The sequence below is a fragment of the Rhinopithecus roxellana genome, chromosome 15, assembly GCF_007565055.1.
Source record: "Rhinopithecus roxellana isolate Shanxi Qingling chromosome 15, ASM756505v1, whole genome shotgun sequence".
Taxonomy (NCBI): Eukaryota; Metazoa; Chordata; class Mammalia; order Primates; family Cercopithecidae; genus Rhinopithecus; species Rhinopithecus roxellana.
The window spans coordinates 70,883,756-70,901,772 of NC_044563.1; the positions used below are offsets into that span (position 1 = coordinate 70,883,756).

Sequence of the window (18,017 nt, forward strand, 5' to 3'; positions counted from 1 at the left end):
TCAGAGTAATCTGGTAAAAAGTAGCCTGAGTTCATGGAAACCGTGGCATGGTTTACGCCAAATTCCCAATCTTCCTGCTAAGACTACGGACACATAATCTGTGTGATACTGCACCGCTCAAGGATTTAACTAATGAAAGGTGAAAGGTTTGTGCTCATTTTTTGTTTTGTTTTGTTGTAAAAGAGCTCCCTGTCCTGGTATAAGGCTAATGGGGTGCTTCAAAAGCTCCTGCTGTACAATGAAAAGAGACAGAAGACCGGAGGGAAGGAGTTAATCACATGTATTGGTTGATGGATAGGGTAAACAGACAATCAAGAAACCTGAGCCAGGCTGCCCCAGAATGCTCCCATGCCTGGGCTGTCTGCCAAGAGGGTCAGAGGCAGTCTTTCCTGGTCAGTGCCAGGATGGAGCCAGTCCTGGGCCAGGGTGCTCAGGCCTCCAGCTGGATCGCCCTGGTGGGGGACACCAGCATGGGCTACAGATCAGTCCTAGGATTCCACTCATCACTTGCTGTTGGCCTGGGCCTCAGTGCCTGTGCCTGCCCAGCCATGTGAATGCAATGGCCTGCCTGAGAGGAGAGGACACTGGGGAGGGGAGAAGGCCCAGCACAGTGCTGGGGAAGACCGGAGCGGCAGAGAAGGCTGTGAACACAGCCAGGATGCCAGCCAGTGGAGCCAGTGCAGAGCACACATGCTCACATGGTGGTGTTCTCCTGGGTCTTCTCTCCCAAGTAAAAGCGGTTGAAGAGGAAGGAGCTCAGGTCGATGGTCTGGAAGCTGCCCTGCAGTATCATCTCTGCCACAGCTCGCCCAACGCCAGGGGCCTGCTGGAGCCCGTGACCACTGAAGCCAGTAGCAAAGTACATGTTGACAACTAGTGGGTGGGGGCCCACCACGCCATTCTGGTCAAAAGTATTGTAGTCGTAATAGCCGGCCCAGGCTGTCTGAACCTGCGGGTGCACAAAACACTGGGGTTCTCAGGAAGGCTGCAGCCACACGCTATCCTCACTCCTCGTCAGGGGTCAGCGCAAAGTACCATCTACCCACTGCTGAGGGGTCTATGGAATGCAATGTGTCCAACAAATTCCTTAGCAGTTGTGACATGGAGGAACTACGGCAGTGCACAGGTGTGAGGGGACCAACATCATCTGTCCCATCCAATGTCCAAAAATAAAAAGGAAAACCAGCCCTTGCCAGTTACCTTCAGAGTCTCAAAAGCTGGGACCCTCAGGGCCAAATGGGGCCACACCTTCTCCTGGAAGAAATCATGGTCCACTTCCAGGTTTGTTGGGTCTGGTTCTTCCTCCTGGAGTGAGAGGTGGGGACAAGGCTTACATTGCCTGGGACACAAGGACAGACCCAGACTTGTTTAACAATCCCTGTGCAGATAGGGGATGGGGAGAAATGGTCCCAGTTCAAATCTGGAGGGGGATCTAATATCAATTAACACAGCACGCAGCCCCCCAGAAAAGCCTGATTCTTTTTCTTTTCTTTTTTTTTTTTTTTGTGACAGAGTTTTGCTCTTGTTGCCCAGGCTGGAGTGCAATGGCGCGATCTCGGTTCACTGCAACCTCTGTCTCCTGGGTTCAAGCGATTCTCCTGCCTCAGCCCCTCAAGCAGCTGGGATTACACACACCCAGCACCACGCCCAGCTAATTTTTGTATTTTTAGTAGAGATGGGGTTTCACCATGTTGGCCAGGCTGGTCTCCGACTTCTGGACTCAGGTGATCCACCTGACTCGGCCTCCCAAAATGCTGAGATTACAGGCGTGAGCCACCGCGCCCGGCCAAAAGCCTTATTCTTTCATGACAATTATTCTATGTCTCCTTGCCAGCATGTCCCACCCCACTCAGCTTACCTCAGTGGGGCTACGACCACCTAGGTAGTTGCTACCTAATCCTTCCCGGCGGAAATAGGCTCCACTGGTGTCTGCAACAAGCGGAGTCTCTAGGCCTGGTCCCTGGGGGCAGTGCCATACATACACATACCTGCCACAACCAGTGAGGTTATGAACTGTAGAAACAGCATGGCCAGCAACCCTCCCCAACCCCGTCCACCCCCCACCCACACACACCCTCCCAACCCTGTTCCCACACACACACCCCTCCCCAACCCCATACATACACCCTCTGCAACCCCCACACATACACCCTCCCCAACCCAGCACACATACAAATACACACCCTCCCCAACCCCATACACACACACACCTAGTGCGCTTACGAACTACAGAAACAGCATGGCTGGCAACCCCCCCCAACCCTGTCCACACACACACAAACCCCTCCCCAACCCCATACACACACACACACACCCTCCCCAACCCCGTCCACACATACACACCCTCTCCCCAACCCCATACACACACCCTCCCCAACCCCCCCCACACAAACACCATCCCCACCCCCCCTCACCCTCCCCAACCCCCCAACAAACACCCTCCCCACCCCCAACACACAAACACCTTCCCCAACCCCCCCCACACAAACCCCTCCCCAACCCCATACACACACACACACCCTCCCCAACCCTGTCCACACATACACACCCTCCCCAACCCCCCCACACACAAACACCATCCCCACCCCCCACTCTCCCAATCCCCCCAACAAACACCCTCCCCAAACCCCCCACACAAACACCCTCCCCACCCCCAAAACACCTTCCAACACCCATACCACACACCCTCCCCAAACCCCACCACACACACCCTCCCAACCCCACACACACACACACACCCTTCCTCACCCCCCCCACACACACTCCCCACCCCCCAACAAACACCCTCCCCAACCACCCACCACAAACACCTCCCCACCCCCAACACACAAACACCTTCCCCAACCCACCCCACACACAAACCCCTCCCAACCCCATACACACACACCCTCCCAACCCCGTCCACACATACACACCACCCTCTCCCAACCCCATACACACACCCTCCCCCAACCCACCCCCACCACACAAACCCATCACCACTCCCCACACCCTACCCAACCCCCCAACAAACACCCTCCCAACCACCCCACACAAACACACCCTCCCCCCACCCCCAAACACACAACACCTTCCCCAACCCCCCCACACACAAACACCCTCCCCAACCCCCCCACACACCCTCCCCAACCCCACACACACACCCTCCCCAACCCCCCCAACACACATACACAAATACCCTCCCCAACCCCCCCCACACATACACACACCCCCTCCCCAACCCCGTCCACACATACACACCCTCTCCCCAACCCCATACACACACCCTCCCCAACTCCATACACACACCCTCCCCAACCCCCACACACATACACACTCTCCCCAACCCCACAGGCACACACACACCCTCCCCAACCTCATACACACACACACACTCGCCAACCCCATACACACACACACACACTCTCCCCAACCCCCCACACAGACATCCTCCCCAACCCCATACACATGCACACACACTCTCCTCAACCCCATACACACACACATACACCCTCCCCAACCTCGTCCACACACACACACACACACACCCCCCCTCCCTAAACTCCCCACACACCCTCTCGAGACCTAACCCCATACACACCCCCACACACCCCCTCCCCAACCCCACACACACACATACACACACACACATGCTATCCAACTTTGATGTCATTTCTTTCTTTCTCTCACCAACCTCCTCAGCTTCCCAGAGGACAGTTACCTTTTCCTTGGCTCCACAGGTAGCTTGGTGCCCTGCAAGGTGCCAGGCGGCCCCTTTCCAATACCAGCCAGCGCTGCGATTTGTGCAGACCAGGCTCCGGCTGCGTTGATCACAATGGCGCATTCCACAGGCTGGTACTCCAGGCTGTGATCCATCTTCACCTGCGGGCACCAGAGAGTGAGGGGTGGGAAGACCTGGACCACATACCAGGCACCCTGAGAGGTGCACTGCTTCCTGAGCCTTAGTTTTACCCATACTGGAAAGTGGGTCAAAGAAGACCAAAACAAGGAGAGTCACTACCTTTCCTGTCCCTCCATTTTGGTAAAGGACATCACCAAACTAGAAACTTACATGGACTTCATGGATCCTTTTCAAGATCACCATTTCGTCATCTGTGGTCAACATGCGTTGAGATGAAGAGACAAAACCTGCAGAGAGGAATATGAAAAATAGGCCTTGGAGGCCCTGAAAAGGAAGGAAATGGGGATTTCACTTGTTTCCTAAGGAAAGAAAGCTGGAAGGATGGGAGCTTTCCTACAGACACTGAAGGAAACAGAGATGAGGGAGCTGGCACGAGCTTGGCTACACTCTGACAGGACAGTGCTGAGGTGCAATCATCAAGCAGATCACAAGTCACAGCGCAGCTCAGTGAGGAACCCGGGTCAGGATGCCTAGGACCTGCTCTCAGGGGAGACCCCTTTCCCCCCCAGCCCTTTCTTAGCTTGTGACTGAGAAGATAAGACCTAGTCTAGGCCTAGGCCCCAGTTACTAGAGGAAACAAGCTCAGACTCACGTGTCACCTCTCCCTGGCAGAAAAAGACTCCCATGGATTCGACCTTTTGCCGAAGCCCCTGGAGCAGACACCAGGGGTCAAACCAACCTTCATTCTCCATCCCTGTGATAAGAAAAAGAGAACTGTCACAAAGACAGATGAGGACTTCTGCTCTCGGATTGTATTTCCTGTGCCCCCAACCCCTCTCGAGGGCTTGTAAGCCAGGAAAGGTCATCCTGACCAACTGAACCACAGAGACAAAGCCTGCTGAAGGATAGAGAACTAGCATGGCCCAGGGCAGTCCCCACGACATGGGAGGAAAGTGTTTCTCCTTCAGCTTGGCTGTGGGGTACCCGAGACTCCCAACCTGTGGCACCCCTTAGTCTCTACCTTCAGGGAAAAAGCTGTCCCCTCTGCAAGCAAGCCTCACCATAAGATGCCAAAGCCACTCCCTCTGTGTTTATCCAGGGAAACTTGTTCCGAAGCTGATCAGGAGACATCAGACAAACTTTGGCTCCCTCCTGTCTGAGATAAACATGTGGGTCGGCATATGTGTGTCACAGAGGAGAGTGTGCAGAGGGGTGAAGTATGGACCCCAACCTCACAAGTGGGGAGTCCAGCTCAGTCATGTCACTTCTCTGCCCCAAATGCCCCTATTTTTCCTCACTGTTGAGTGGCTGAAGACCAAGCCACCTAGGCAGGCTCTTCAGCCTTGACTGCCTTTCCTTCCCTACTCCCTCGTCTCCTTTCAGCACAGAGAACTCCCTGCTATCCCGGTCTATTCCATGACTTTTTTTTTTTTTCTGGCTCTGTCACCCAAGATGGAGTGCAATGGCGTGAACTCGGCTCCCTGCAACCTCCTCCTCCTGGGTTCAAGCGATTCTCCTGAGTAGCTGGGATTACAGGCACACACCACCACACCCAACTAATTTTTGTATTTTTAGTAGAGATGAGGTTTCACCATGTTGGCCAGGCTGGTCTCGAACTTCTGACCTCAGGTGTTCCATCTGCCTCAGCCTCCCAAAATGCTGGGATTACAGGCATGAGCCACTGCACCCAGCCTATTCCATTAACTTTCACAACAAGGGGGTAACCTTGTTCCCTACACTCCTTTTACAATCCTGTTCCTGAGTACAGGTATCTCCTCTGGGACACTGTCCCCCAGAGCTGCCTCATAGCGGAGGCACCAACAGAACACTCCCAAGCCAGACTGCTGGCTTCAAATAAAATCCCACTGCCACCACTTACTAGTGCCTTATGTCTCAGTTTCCTCATATGTAAAATGGGGATGTTCTGATGATTAAATGAGTTCATATCTGTATAGCATTTAGGATATTTATGTCACTGTGAGACTTGGCTGTTTGTTAAATAAACATAAAAATAAAGCCTCCGGGCATATTGCATCACAAAGATGCCCACCCTCACCTGACCATGAGAATCATTTAGAGCAGGGGTTGCCAAATCTGACCTGCTGCCTGTTTTCGTAAATGAGCCACACTCCTTCATTTGTGCTTCTGTCTATGGCTACTTTCATACTGTGATAACAGAGTGGTTAGAACAGACTGTACGGCCAGCAAAACCTAAAATACATACTATCTGGCCCTTTACAGAAAAAGTTTGCTAACTCCTGACTTCAGGTTCCTGTTAAAACCCAGATTTGTGGGTTCCTTCCCTAGAGATTCTAGTTTATTAGGTCTGGGATGTGTTCCAGGTGGTTTTCATGCTCTGACAAATTAGGCAGCACTTGGCAGTGTTTTGTCCATATTCATGGTACTGCACTCTCACCGGGCATTGCAGGTCTGTGTATTTCCTTCCTGACACACTGAGGTCCTAGACCGCAGGGATCTGTCTTATCAACTCCACTTTCTCCCTTGCTAATCTGGTGCAGGAGCCACCCAACACCTTTGGCTGTAAAGCAACTGAGAGGCCGTGCCAGGCACCCACTTCTGCACTTTCACGTTGCTCTCCATGGCTGCAGCATCCTTTTCTGAAGCCAGCAAGAGGCAGCCTGAGGGGTTGAACTGGAGGTCCAGGGGAGGGGCATTGGTGACGGCCAGGTACTCCTGTGTGCAGAGAGAAGCTCCTGAAAGAGACTGACTTAGGGATGCAAGGAAGAGTTTTCCGCCTTCTTCCCCCACAGCTCCCCGGGCTCAGTGCCCCAGACCTTGAGGCACCCACCACTAGGAAGAAAGGCCAGGGCCCCCCCACTTCTTGTTGACTGACCCATTCTTGCTCTCTGGCTACCTTGCTAGCTGGGCTCCTCCCCACTCTGGGCTAAAGGAGGGGTTACCACCCCCAACATCCCAAATATCATTGCACCTACATTGATGTTCCGTAGAAAGCTGGCTGAAAAGAGGGAGAGCTGGATGTTCTCAGGCAATGAGAACTGCTGACAAATCCCACCCACTGAGAGCCCAGTGGAGGCCTGTGAATACTGTGGAAAGACAAGAAAAGTTGAGGTAACCTATCACATGTGACTAGAGTACCGCAGTGAAAGCTTTGAGCTATACACCTAAAGTTGAAGGGGAGTCCTATCTGCAAGTCTATAATCTAAGACCCATGCATATGTCAACTTGAAGGCAACAGTGTCTAAAATCATTAGCAGCGGATGTGCAGAGAGGGTCAGTCATCTGGAAAGAGCTGACACAGTGGTACAGAATGGTAATGGCCTGGAAGTCCAAGGGCAGACGATTAACATTTGATCTACCATTGGGAAAAGGAAAGGTCATGATTGAAGCAAAGTAGCAAGATTCAGGGCTAGCTGGCAATGCAAATGGGAACATCTAAAGTGCAAAAACCAGCCGGGTGGTGGCTCATGCCTGTAATCCCAGCACTTTGGGAGGCCGAGGCGGGCAGATTGCTTGAGCTCAGGAATCCGAGATCAGCCTGAGCAACATGGCGAAACCCCATCTCTACAAAAAATACAGAAATTAGCCAGGTGTAGTGGTGCATGCCTGTGGTCCCAGCTACTCGGGAGGCTAAGGTGGGAGGACCACTTGAGCCTGGGAGGTAGAGGCTGCAGTGCACTCCAGCCTGGGCAACAGAGCCAGACCCTGTCTCAAAATAAATAAATACAATAAAATGCAAAAACCTCACAAGTAATGGGACCTGAAAGAAGCAAGTTGAGGGCGGGAAATGGTGGCTCATGCCTGTAATGCCAGCACTTTGAGAAGCCAAAGCAGAAGGATCACTTGAGATCAGGAGTTCGAGACCAGCCTAGGCAACATGGTGAAACCTCATCTCTACTAAAAATACAAAAAACAGCTGGGCTTCATGGTGTGTCCCTGTAATCTCAGCTACTCAGGAGGCTGAGGTAGGAGAATCACTTGAACCTGGGAGATAGAGGTTGCAGTGAGCTGAGATCGTGCCACTGCACTCCAGCCTGGGCAACAGAGCAAGACTCTGTCTCAAAAAAAAAAAAGAAAGTTGAGACACTTAATTATAGCTTGAGTGCAGAGCTGTGAGATCTCGAAAAATCCAATATTATGAAATCTGCTTTCAAAAGAATAAACCTTATTGCCAACCTTCCTGGTTTGACCGAGGAAGATCCTAGGACAATTTCTCAACAAGGTCCAAAGCACAATCTCTGCCCATTGGATCTCCTGAGATTGAGGTCTTCCCCTCCTCTCCTTCCCTTGTCCCTAGGGTCCTTAATAAAATGTGAGTCATCTTTCTTGCCCCACTCATGACTCTGCCCTACCCCAGGCCTCACCGTGTGGTCCCGTTCCACCACTAGCACCCGAATACCACCTCGTCGGCTCTCCAGCTTCTTCAGCCAATAGGCCACAGACAAGCCAAGCAGCCCACCTCCCACGATCACCACATCTGAGTGCTCGGGGGGCAGGTGGCTGGTGTCTGGCAGTAGATCACAGGACGTTCCAGGCAGGATCGACTTGATCTTCTTCTTAATCTCAGACACCTTTCCATCCCAGTCTGTGGGATGTAGTTAGGATCAGAGGGCCACACATTTCCTTCCCACATGGTTGGGGGGTTGGAGAATGGACACTGGAAAAGGTGAGCTAAACAGACACATGAATTGGCAGTCCCCACTGTCAGTCCGTCTCATAAGGTCACCTTGCACCCAACAGTGTTGCCACAGTTTTCTGAATAGTCCACATGCCATCAGTCTCCCTTTTCATGCATTGTGCTGAGCACTGCAAGATTCAATTCCCTAAAATTAATTTTCTACATTACCTCCTGCATAGACCTCTCCTGATCCCAGCTCACATATTCAACTGCACCGTCATCCCCACTTGGGTCTTCCAGACCTCTGGACCAAGAGGCCCTGGCACACCCCAAGTCACGGCACCCTCTGAAGCATGGCACCTCTAAGCAGCACCTTATCCTGGATATCCATCACCACAACCAAACCTACATTTATATCCTATCTATAATCAAGTCCTGAGGGCTCTGGTTTCCACGTAACTCCTCAGTCTGTCCCCTTTCTTCCTCTGCCACCATCATCCTAGGCCAAGCCACTATCATCTCTCAACTGGACAAAAGCAAAAGCATCCTAACTGTTCCCACTGATTCCCCACTTCCACCCCACCCCCTGCTGCAAACATTTTTACAATATAGCTAGAAATATCTTTTCAAAACACAAATTTAATCACAAACACTCGATTAAAATCCTTCAGTGAGTTTCCATTACTCTAAGAACCAAAGTCCAAAGTCTTAAACAGAGCCTGTAAGGTACGGCACAATCTCGCTCCTGTTCATCTTATCCTCCCCCACACTCCAGGCCCTTTAGTTCCTTGATGGCACCTTATTTCCTCCCACCACAGGGAACCTACACGTGCTCTCTGCTTTGAAACTGTGTCCACTTCCTTGCCTAGCTAATTCCTTGCTCCGGAGAGCCTTTCCTGACCCCCAGATCAGCTCAAACTCTACATGGTCTCTTGGACACAACTGCAGCTTTGAGTTTGTATTGTTACATACTCCAAAATCCATGAGAGGGTAGGCTGTGTTTACCTTCACCACTGAATCTCCAGCCTGTGGCAACACCCGGCATACTGTAAGTGCTCAGTAAGTACCTTAAATAAAGTAATCATTTTGCCATTTCATACCTCACTCAAACTCTTCTCAGCAGCACTGCAATCTTTCTTTGGTCTGGCCTTAGCTCACCTGTCCACACTATATTTCATGCTACTACTCACACTGTCTATCTAGATGGCTTTTGCTAGTTCCTTGCATAAGAACAATATTTTTCTCCTAATCTGCACTCAATTATTCAGAGACAGGAACACACACCTTTCTTAAGCCAGTAAACATCCTTCAAGGCTGATCTCAGTTCCCACCTGCTCCATGCACTTCCACCATTATACTAGCCAGCAGTGCAAAGCATTCTTTAAGTTGAGTTCTATCCAATCTTTTTTTTTTTGAGATGGAGTTTCGCTCTGTCGCCCAGCCTGGAGTGCAATGGCGTAATCTCGGCTCACTGCAACCTTCGCCTTCCGGGTTCAAGCGATTCTCCCGCCTCAGCCTCCCGAATAGCTGGGATTACAGGAGCCCACCACCACACCTAGCTAATTTTTGTATTTTTAGTAGAGACGGGGTTTCACCATGTTGGTCAGGCTGGTCTCGAACTCTTGAGCTCAGGTAATCCACCCGCCTCGACCTCCCAAAGTGCTAGGATTACAGGCGTGAGTCACCGCGTCCGGCCTCTATCCAGTCTTGAACTGGCCTACTGTCTATTGAAACTTTCCCTCTCTAGGTCCACTCTAGCCATCTTCCAGGACATTCACTGAATCCCGTCTTCTCTTCACTCCTTCACCGCAACAGCACTAAGCACAGCATCCTGAACGCGGGCAGGACTTAATGCACATCTGTACCACCTATCAATCAGTCTGACTGTAAGCGGAAACGTAGAATGATGTGAGATCTGTCACCTGAGAAGGGCTGCCTTGGGAGCCATACACCTGCACAGCCCGTACAAGCTCTGGTAGGCAAGCTTACCCCCTTCCCCAAGCCGACCCACTGTCCTGCCAGTGTGGGCCACGGTTTCGGGTCCTGAAGGACACACAGTCGGAGGTTGGGGACACCCCGGAACCACAATACCCTCTGTCGTCCTCAACTTTACCCAGAGAAAAGCCTCCTCTGCGAGTGCCTGGCCTCCGAGTCAAGAGGCCCCGGCCCAAGCCGTGCGGCAGAACCCTTCTAATCATGGCCCCTCTGAGACCTGGACCCTCTGAGAGCGGCACAGCTGCCTCGCTATTATCCCAGCCGTCACTGCTCCGCGCCAAACGCCATTCAGACGAGCGCGCCAATTGGCCAGCGGCCCTCAGGGCTCCGCCCCCCACGCTATAGGTGGCCGTCTCCCCGTAACCTCTCCGGGAGCCCCGCCCAGGCCCGCTCCCACCCGCCATTGGCTGGCCTTGAGATACGTCAGGCCTGCGCGCCCTCGGGCGGAGATGGGGAGGGCACCCAGCGTGCCGAGCGGAAGTGCGGTTGAGCCGGTTTCCGGGGCCGCTGGTGTGACGTGTCCCGCGCTTGGCGCAGCAGGAAGCGGCGACTATCGCAGCCTGAATTCCCGGCGCCGGCCCCAGCTCCTCTGCCGCTGCCGCCATGCTCGACTTCTTCACCATTTTCTCCAAGGGTGGGCTTGTGCTCTGGTGCTTCCAGGGCGTTAGCGACTCATGCACCGGGCCCGTTAACGCGTTGATTCGTTCCGTGCTGCTGCAGGTACCGCCCCCGTGGGATCAGAACTCCAGGCTCTTCTTTCCTGACCCGATCCATGGTCCCTTCGATTCTATTCCGCGCCTCCTCCCACCCTCCCCGCCCACCTCAAACTGACCACTCACGCGTAACCCGGACTCCGCTTCGTTTTCTCGTCCCCTTCAGGGTACCCTGCAACTTAGTGACGACCCCCACTCCGGCGTCTGGACTCTAGCCGAATTCCGGCGCCTTTGGTATTCCCCTCCGCTCCATTTATCCCCAGCAGCTTGGTTTTGTTGTTTCGAGGCTAGGTGAAATAACAGATGGGAAACCCCCTTTACAAAACTGAATGCTGTATAGCTGCTAATAATCTGATTGTTTATATGACTACTTCCGTTTTGGCTCCTATGTGCCTTGCTGCCTCTCACCTCCTTCCCCCGACTTGGTTATCTTCTCTCATTTCTGGTGGAATGTCAGAGAGAAGTGCCCCGGCATCCTCTTGTCCTGGGGACAGATTTGAGTTTGAGGGAAAGTCTTTTTCCCAAAGGTAATCCAAACCCAGGACCCAAACCTGGGTTTTCTGGGGATAGTCTGAACACTGAGACATACTCTTTCTCCAGGAACGGGGAGGTAACAACTCCTTCACCCATGAGGCACTCACACTCAAGTATAAATTGGACAACCAGTTTGAGCTGGTGTTTGTGGTAAGTGGGGTGTTGTAGAGGGACGATTACATTGTTAACATAGTCCTGATTATTAAGAGAACTCTGATTAATTGCAGCCAGTGTATATGATGACGTAACTGAAAAAACTAGAAAGGTAGATGGGGGAAAACAGCAGCTACTGGGCCCAGGCAGGGAGCTTGGCTGCCTGTCAGGACAGGGAAACCAGCCAGGTAGCTGAACCTATCTCTGAAAGCCAGGGTTGAGTTGGCGTCCCTCCATTCTAGGCTGGCATGTAAGCAGATCTGTTGGCTCTGTTTCTTCCCCTAAACAGGTTGGTTTTCAGAAGATCCTGACACTGACGTATGTAGACAAATTGATAGATGACGTGCACCGGCTGTTTCGGGACAAGTACCGCACGGAGATCCAACAGCAAAGTGCTTTAAGTTTATTAAATGGCACTTTTGATTTCCAAAATGACTTCCTGCAGCTCCTTCGGTGAGAGGCTTGCCTTCTCTAAAATCAATTTATTTCCCTGATTTGATGATCTCTCTGAAGGTGGTTCAAGGGTAGTAAATTGGTGTGTTCAAAGACATTCCTAATTTGCTCCCCAGTTCTCATTGTCCTCTTGGGTGTGAGAGTCCTTTCTCTGGACTGTTATTTTTCCTCCTGCACGGGGTAGAAAGATAAACCATTCTCTTTTTTGTTTAGTGAAGCAGAGGAGAGCAGTAAGATCCGAGCTCCCACTACCATGAAGAAATTTGAAGATTCTGAAAAGGCCAAGAAACCTGTGAGGTCCATGATTGAGACACGCGGGGAAAAGCCCAAGGAAAAAGCAAAGAATAGCAAAAAAAAGGGGGCCAAGAAGGAAGGCGAGTTTGAGTTCTTTGGATACACTGGGACATGAAAGGTGTTAAGACAGTGCTAAGGACTGAGGTGTTCCTTCCTTCTGTCATTGCTTGCCTCCTTCTCACTCAAATGCTCACCATCCTATAATCCCCAGGCCTTGTGAACTCCAAGATGTTTGGTCCAAATTTCCTTTGAACAATTTGGAAGACTTTTAGCCATTGTCTAGTGGTTGAGATTGTCTTTTTTTTCCTTCAGTAAGTTTTTTCCCAACAGGTTCTGATGGTCCTTTGGCTACCAGCAAAGCCGTCCCTGCAGAAAAGTCAGGTCTTCCAGTGGGTCCTGAGAACGGAGTAGAACTTTCCAAAGAGGAGCTGATCCGCAGGAAGCGAGAGGAGTTCATTCAGAAGCATGGGAGGGGTATGGAGAAGTCCAAGTGAGCGCTCTTTCTCCAGTACTCTCAGAATACTGTGATCTAGACATGATGGGTGCAAGGGAGTTCTGGTCTCCGGCTCATGTTTCCTTTCCCGCTTCTCCACCATAACCCTTTGTATCATCACCTGTTGCAGTAAGTCCACGAAGTCAGATGCTCCGAAGGAGAAGGGCAAAAAAGCACCCCGGGTGTGGGAACTGGGTGGCTGCGCTAACAAAGAAGCGTTGGATTACAGTACTCCCACCACCAATGGAAGCCCAATGGAGGCTGCCTTGTCTGAGGACATCAACTTGGTAAGAGGCAACAGGGGTCAAAGTGAAGGTCATCTTTAATAACAAATTGGGAGGAAGTAGAGTGTGGGAACATGATACTTGGATTTGAATGAGGGGTAAGTTATACTTGGAGCTTCCCCAAATGAAAGAGATAGAGCAATGTGGACTTTTTCCTCAGGGACCTTAGTGTTTCTGACCCCATCTCCTTTCTATGTATCTTCCAGATTCGAGGGACTGGGCCTGGGGGGCAGCTTCAGGATCTGGACTGCAGCAGCTCCGATGATGAAGGGGCTGCTCAAAACTCCACCAAACCTAGGTAGGGAGATTTCGGGTGGGGGGTGGCATATGCATCTGCAAAACTGGTAAGATACAACTCCCACCTTCTCGCTGTGTATGTGTCGTCTCCTGTCCCTGCAGTGCGACCAAGGGAACACTGGGTGGCATGTTTGGTATGCTGAAGGGTCTTGTGGGTTCAAAGAGCTTGAGTCGTGAAGACATGGAATCTGTGCTGGACAAGATGCGTGATCATCTAATTGGTAAGCTCTGAGGACCGGGCTGACACATGTTCACGGGATACGGGTCATTGAGAGCAGTGTCACCTAGCGTTTCTCACCTGTACCATAAAGATTGGTTGTTGCTGACATGGAACTGACCTACCGGCCCCCCTCTCCTCAGCTAAGAACGTGGCTGCAGACATTGCCGTCCAGCTCTGTGAATCTGTTGCCAACAAGTTGGAAGGGAAGGTGATGGGGACGTTCAGCAGTAAGTACTGCCCTAAGTGAGAAAGTGCTTATGTGTACCAAGAGGTTAAGTGCATAGATCTCCGTTCTTACTAGGTATGTGACTTTTGGCAAAATCCTTAACCTCTAAACCTCTGTAACCTAGATTTTAAGGGTTATCGAGAGGATTAAATGAGTCAGTCCTTGTAATGTGCGTCTGTTCTGGATTTCTGGGAAGAGAGTCTAGTTAACTGTCTTAGTCCCCTTAGCTCAGAAAGCTGTTAGGCATTTTTGAGAGCATTTAAGTTTCACAGCTGCAAACCTCCTCCACCTCCTCTTTCAGCGGTGACTTCCACAGTAAAGCAAGCCCTACAGGAGTCCCTGGTGCAGATTCTGCAGCCACAGCGTCGTGTAGACATGCTCCGGGACATCATGGACGCCCAGCGTCGGCAGCGCCCTTATGTCGTCACCTTCTGCGGTGTTAATGGAGTGGGGAAATCTACTAATCTTGCCAAGGTCAGTGCAGTTCCCCAGCTTGTCGCTGATATTTCTGTACTTCTCGTGTCTCAAAATCCTGGCTTTAGGTGACTTTTCTCGCTTCTTTTTCACAGATTTCCTTCTGGTTGTTAGAGAATGGCTTCAGTGTCCTCATTGCTGCCTGTGATACATTTCGTGCTGGGGCTGTGGAGCAGCTGCGTACACACACCCGGCGTTTGAGTGCCCTACACCCTCCAGAGAAGCATGGTGGCCGCACCATGGTGCAGTTGTTTGAGAAGGGCTATGGCAAGGATGCTGCTGGCATTGCTATGGAAGCCATTGCTTTTGGTACAGTGCACAGGAAGTCTGGGGGCTTATTTGGGGTCCCTTTTCCTCCTTTGGTTCTCTTGGAATCTGCAGAAGATCAGGCTTGTGCTATTACAGACTTGTTAATTACAGTAAAAAGTCAGATCAGTTACTTTCCATGCCCTGCTTTTGGGTAATAGATGTAGTTGCAGGCAAAGTTAATAACCCTAACCAAAGAAGCCTGAATTTGGTCACCTTTATCCTGTTCTCCTTTTTCTGAATATGTTTGGTGATGGCCAAGCATAGAATCAAGTTTTTCTCACATTACCTTGAAACCAAATCCAGGGCCCAAGACAGTGAACAGGTAGCCAAACTAGGATTTTTTGAAAGGAAGCTGGGAATGAGATTAGTTGTAGTCCAGGTTTTCAGAGTTGACCACTTTCTTTCTTTAGCACGTAACCAAGGCTTTGATGTGGTGCTGGTGGACACGGCGGGCCGCATGCAAGACAATGCCCCTCTGATGACTGCCCTGGCCAAACTCATTACTGTCAATACACCTGACTTGGTGCTGTTTGTAGGAGAAGCCTTAGTAGGCAATGAAGCCGTGGACCAGCTGGTGAGAGTGTGGGCCCAGTTCCCTTTACAACTTAAGCTTTAGTCAATTTAGATGGTTCTTATACTTCTATCACCTTTTTTCTTTCCAGGTCAAGTTCAATAGAGCCTTGGCTGACCATTCTATGGCTCAGACACCTCGGCTCATTGATGGCATTGTTCTTACCAAATTTGATACCATTGATGACAAGGTAAACGTGAGATTAGAGGGTGGAATGGGCATCCTCCACAAAGGAGCTGAGGCTGCAAGGAAACCTTGGCTCCAGCGCTTCCTGTTCCTGAGAGGGTGAGTGAAAGGTGGGCTCGTGTTGACTGGCTGTCCCCTTTCTCCACTTAGGTGGGAGCTGCTATTTCTATGACGTACATCACAAGCAAACCCATCGTCTTTGTGGGCACCGGCCAGACCTACTGTGACCTACGCAGTCTCAATGCCAAGGCTGTGGTGGCTGCCCTCATGAAGGCTTAACGTGGCTCTTGCCCAATACCAAATCGCCGCTTTCCCCACAAGCCCTTCTTCCTGTATCAAGAATGTGCTTTAGAGTATGTGAGCAACTTGTTTTCAGTGTAGTACAAAGGCAGAGCGAGGGGGCTTGTGGCTCCTTCCAACCCCATCCCCGTTCAGCACAGCCGCCATCTGCAAGGAGGGCCTAATCATGTTACAATCACTGCCCACTGACCGTCTCCCAGCAGGCCTCCCCTTCCTACTCAGGCACCCCCTTCACTCTGCCTACAGACTCAGTCTCATAACAGCTTTGACCAGTGGTTGGAACCCAACACCAGAGCTTTGCTAATAATCAGTGTGGTCAGGAGCTGTCTGAGCCTGATGAGTCCCAGCTGCATTAGGTTAAGAGACTTCCAGAGCCAGCGCCAGGTCTTGAATGGCACCTCTCCCTAGGATACACAGCCTGCAGGTCCCCAGGACCTGGATGACACCCGCCTCACTGTGGCAGTGTATTGCCTGTTAATTGCTGCTAATTCTAATTCTGATGATGATTCCTACTCCATTGTTTACCCCAAAGCATCAGCTAGGCTGGAGTGATTTGTTACAAGTGAGCAAAAAATGAGTCCCTGCTTCCCTCAGAAATAAAGGGAGGTGAGCTGCAGGTTGCATTGGGCTTCTCAGCCTCCCAACTCTTCCCATTCCCAGAATCCAGAAGTCAGCTTTGCATGTTCCCCTTCCTGGGAGGAAACCAACTGTCAGAAGGGTATATGTTGCCCCCTCCCCTCCCATCCTCCCAAGCAGTCCTGGCTTTTCCTCATCACTCCCCTCTACAGTGCCTGGTAGACAAGTGCTACGTTGAAGAATACAAACCTCTTGTTAAGACTTGTCCTGTAGCTTGGTATTACAGATGTGCTATTAGTGCAATAAGGTGAAGGCTGTCTGCCCAGAGAAATAAGTAATTTATATAAGAAAATAAATTTCATAAATAAATTGCCTTTTAGGTCTCGGAGTTCTTTTATACAGGATTCAAAACTAAAATTCCGCAACACATAACTATGGTTCTAGGGCTTATATATGGTCAGGACAACAGAGCAGAAGTTTACTCCAAGGAATCAGGTAAGTAAACAGTTGTCCTAAGAATGAGATCACCCCAAGGTGAAAGATCAGAACCTTTAAAATTTGGGTTATTAAAATTAAGCTTATTAGTTAGTACTTTGATGCAAGTTAGAGTTTTCTACAATGACTCTAAAAGTAGAGCCAGGGTACTGGCAAGTAAATGAACAAGCTTTTAATACAGCTCAGTTATGTAAAATACTGTACACTGTAAAAGATCTAGAAAACTAGAACTTCAAGTCATGTTTTAAAAAAGCCATTAAGCTTAATTGAAAAACCAAGTATAGAGTACAAAACTGCAACAAGAGCCACGGTGATTCCATGGCATCTAGCCCCCGAGTCCTTCATGCAGAGCTGCAGCCAGTCAGTGGAGGTACCACACTGGTGTGCTGTGCAGACACAAGCATGTCCAGCCTGGGGAGTGGGTCGGGAGCTGCATCTGGGTCCTGCTGTTACTTTTATTCTTGAACAGGCAGCAGAATATCAAGAACCAGGTGGTATGAAGGATTACGCTGGAACATTCCCCCCTCTTCTACCCCGCCCTTCAACCTCTGGCTATTGTTACTTTCTGGGAGTTGTGTTGGGTTCTTGTAAGTTTATTTGTTAAACACTGTCCGCGGTAGGGCCTTACAGCTTGGTCTAACGGTGGTGATTTCTCTAGCTCGCTCATGTACTACAGCCTGTGGGGAGAAAGAAAAGAGAACAAAATGAAGTTTCACAAAACAGGTTTATGCATCGGAAGCTGCAGATACTTAAGTCAATCCTAACCCTTCAGAAGGCAAGACAGGAGATGCTAGGAATCTTGTAATTTATTTAAAATTTTATTTACTTTTTAGAGACAAGGTCTTTGTCACCCAGGTTCAAGTGCAGTGGCACAATCATAGCTCACTGGGCTCAAGCAACCCTCCCACCTCGGCATCCTGAGTAGCCGGGACTGCAGCGCACACCACCACACCTGGCAGTTTTAAATTTTTTTTTTTTTTTTTTTTTTTTTTTTTGGAGAAACGAC

The 18,017-nt window shown here is 50.6% G+C and overlaps 3 protein-coding genes across 9 annotated transcripts in view; 1 reads left to right on the top strand and 2 right to left on the bottom strand.

Annotated features, from left to right (window-relative positions):
- Window positions 1-258: 258 nt before the first annotated feature.
- On the bottom strand, window positions 259-10,847 carry FOXRED1 (FAD dependent oxidoreductase domain containing 1). The gene is made up of 11 exons (XM_010353016.2): window positions 10,552-10,847; window positions 8,185-8,405; window positions 6,796-6,906; window positions 6,417-6,535; window positions 4,903-4,997; window positions 4,494-4,595; window positions 4,052-4,128; window positions 3,701-3,861; window positions 1,859-1,988; window positions 1,201-1,305; window positions 259-949 (listed from the first exon to the last, which is right to left on the bottom strand). The coding sequence occupies exons 1-11, from the start codon at window positions 10,835-10,837 to the stop codon at window positions 695-697; spliced, it is 1,662 nt and encodes a 553-aa protein (XP_010351318.2). The 5' UTR covers window positions 10,838-10,847; the 3' UTR covers window positions 259-694.
- A 39-nt stretch (window positions 10,848-10,886) lies between these two features.
- Window positions 10,887-16,890, top strand: SRPRA (SRP receptor subunit alpha). The gene is made up of 14 exons (XM_010353009.2): window positions 10,887-11,153; window positions 11,747-11,830; window positions 12,123-12,286; window positions 12,500-12,660; window positions 12,911-13,070; window positions 13,204-13,360; window positions 13,564-13,655; window positions 13,757-13,875; window positions 14,015-14,101; window positions 14,402-14,574; window positions 14,670-14,883; window positions 15,294-15,457; window positions 15,546-15,644; window positions 15,791-16,890. Exons 1-14 carry the CDS (start codon window positions 11,037-11,039, stop codon window positions 15,917-15,919), a joined length of 1,920 nt encoding a protein of 639 aa, XP_010351311.1. The 5' UTR covers window positions 10,887-11,036; the 3' UTR covers window positions 15,920-16,890.
- Window positions 16,891-18,017, bottom strand: part of FAM118B (family with sequence similarity 118 member B) — a 53,624-nt gene continuing 52,497 nt past the window's right edge. For 4 of the 7 annotated variants that reach the window (XM_010353011.2, XM_010353010.2, XM_030918490.1 and 1 more), the window contains one exon: window positions 17,162-17,688. In XM_010353011.2, coding sequence (XP_010351313.1) covers window positions 17,675-17,688 — 14 coding nt within the window. In that variant the 3' untranslated portion in view covers window positions 17,162-17,674. Of the gene's footprint in view, window positions 17,689-18,017 lie in introns of all 7 variants that reach the window. The other 3 variants (XM_030918493.1, XM_030918491.1, XM_010353015.2) reach the window with 2 other exon arrangements.

Excerpts from the sequence above, each read along its gene's own strand:
- FOXRED1 (XM_010353016.2), bottom strand. The coding sequence starts at position 10,837 with ATGGCGGGTGGGAGCGGGCCTGGGCGGGGCTCCCGGAGAGGTTACGGG. Across the intron at positions 4,129-4,493 it reads CTGCCAGGGAGAGGTGACAC|GTTTTGTCTCTTCATCTCAA; the intron begins GTGAGTCTGAGC and ends TCCTCTCTGCAG. Across the intron at positions 950-1,200 it reads CAGCTTTTGAGACTCTGAAG|GTTCAGACAGCCTGGGCCGG; the intron begins GTAACTGGCAAG and ends GTGCACCCGCAG.
- SRPRA (XM_010353009.2), top strand. The coding sequence starts at position 11,037 with ATGCTCGACTTCTTCACCATTTTCTCCAAGGGTGGGCTTGTGCTCTGG. Across the intron at positions 13,656-13,756 it reads CAAAACTCCACCAAACCTAG|TGCGACCAAGGGAACACTGG; the intron begins GTAGGGAGATTT and ends CTGTCCCTGCAG. Across the intron at positions 15,458-15,545 it reads ATGAAGCCGTGGACCAGCTG|GTCAAGTTCAATAGAGCCTT; the intron begins GTGAGAGTGTGG and ends TTTTCTTTCCAG.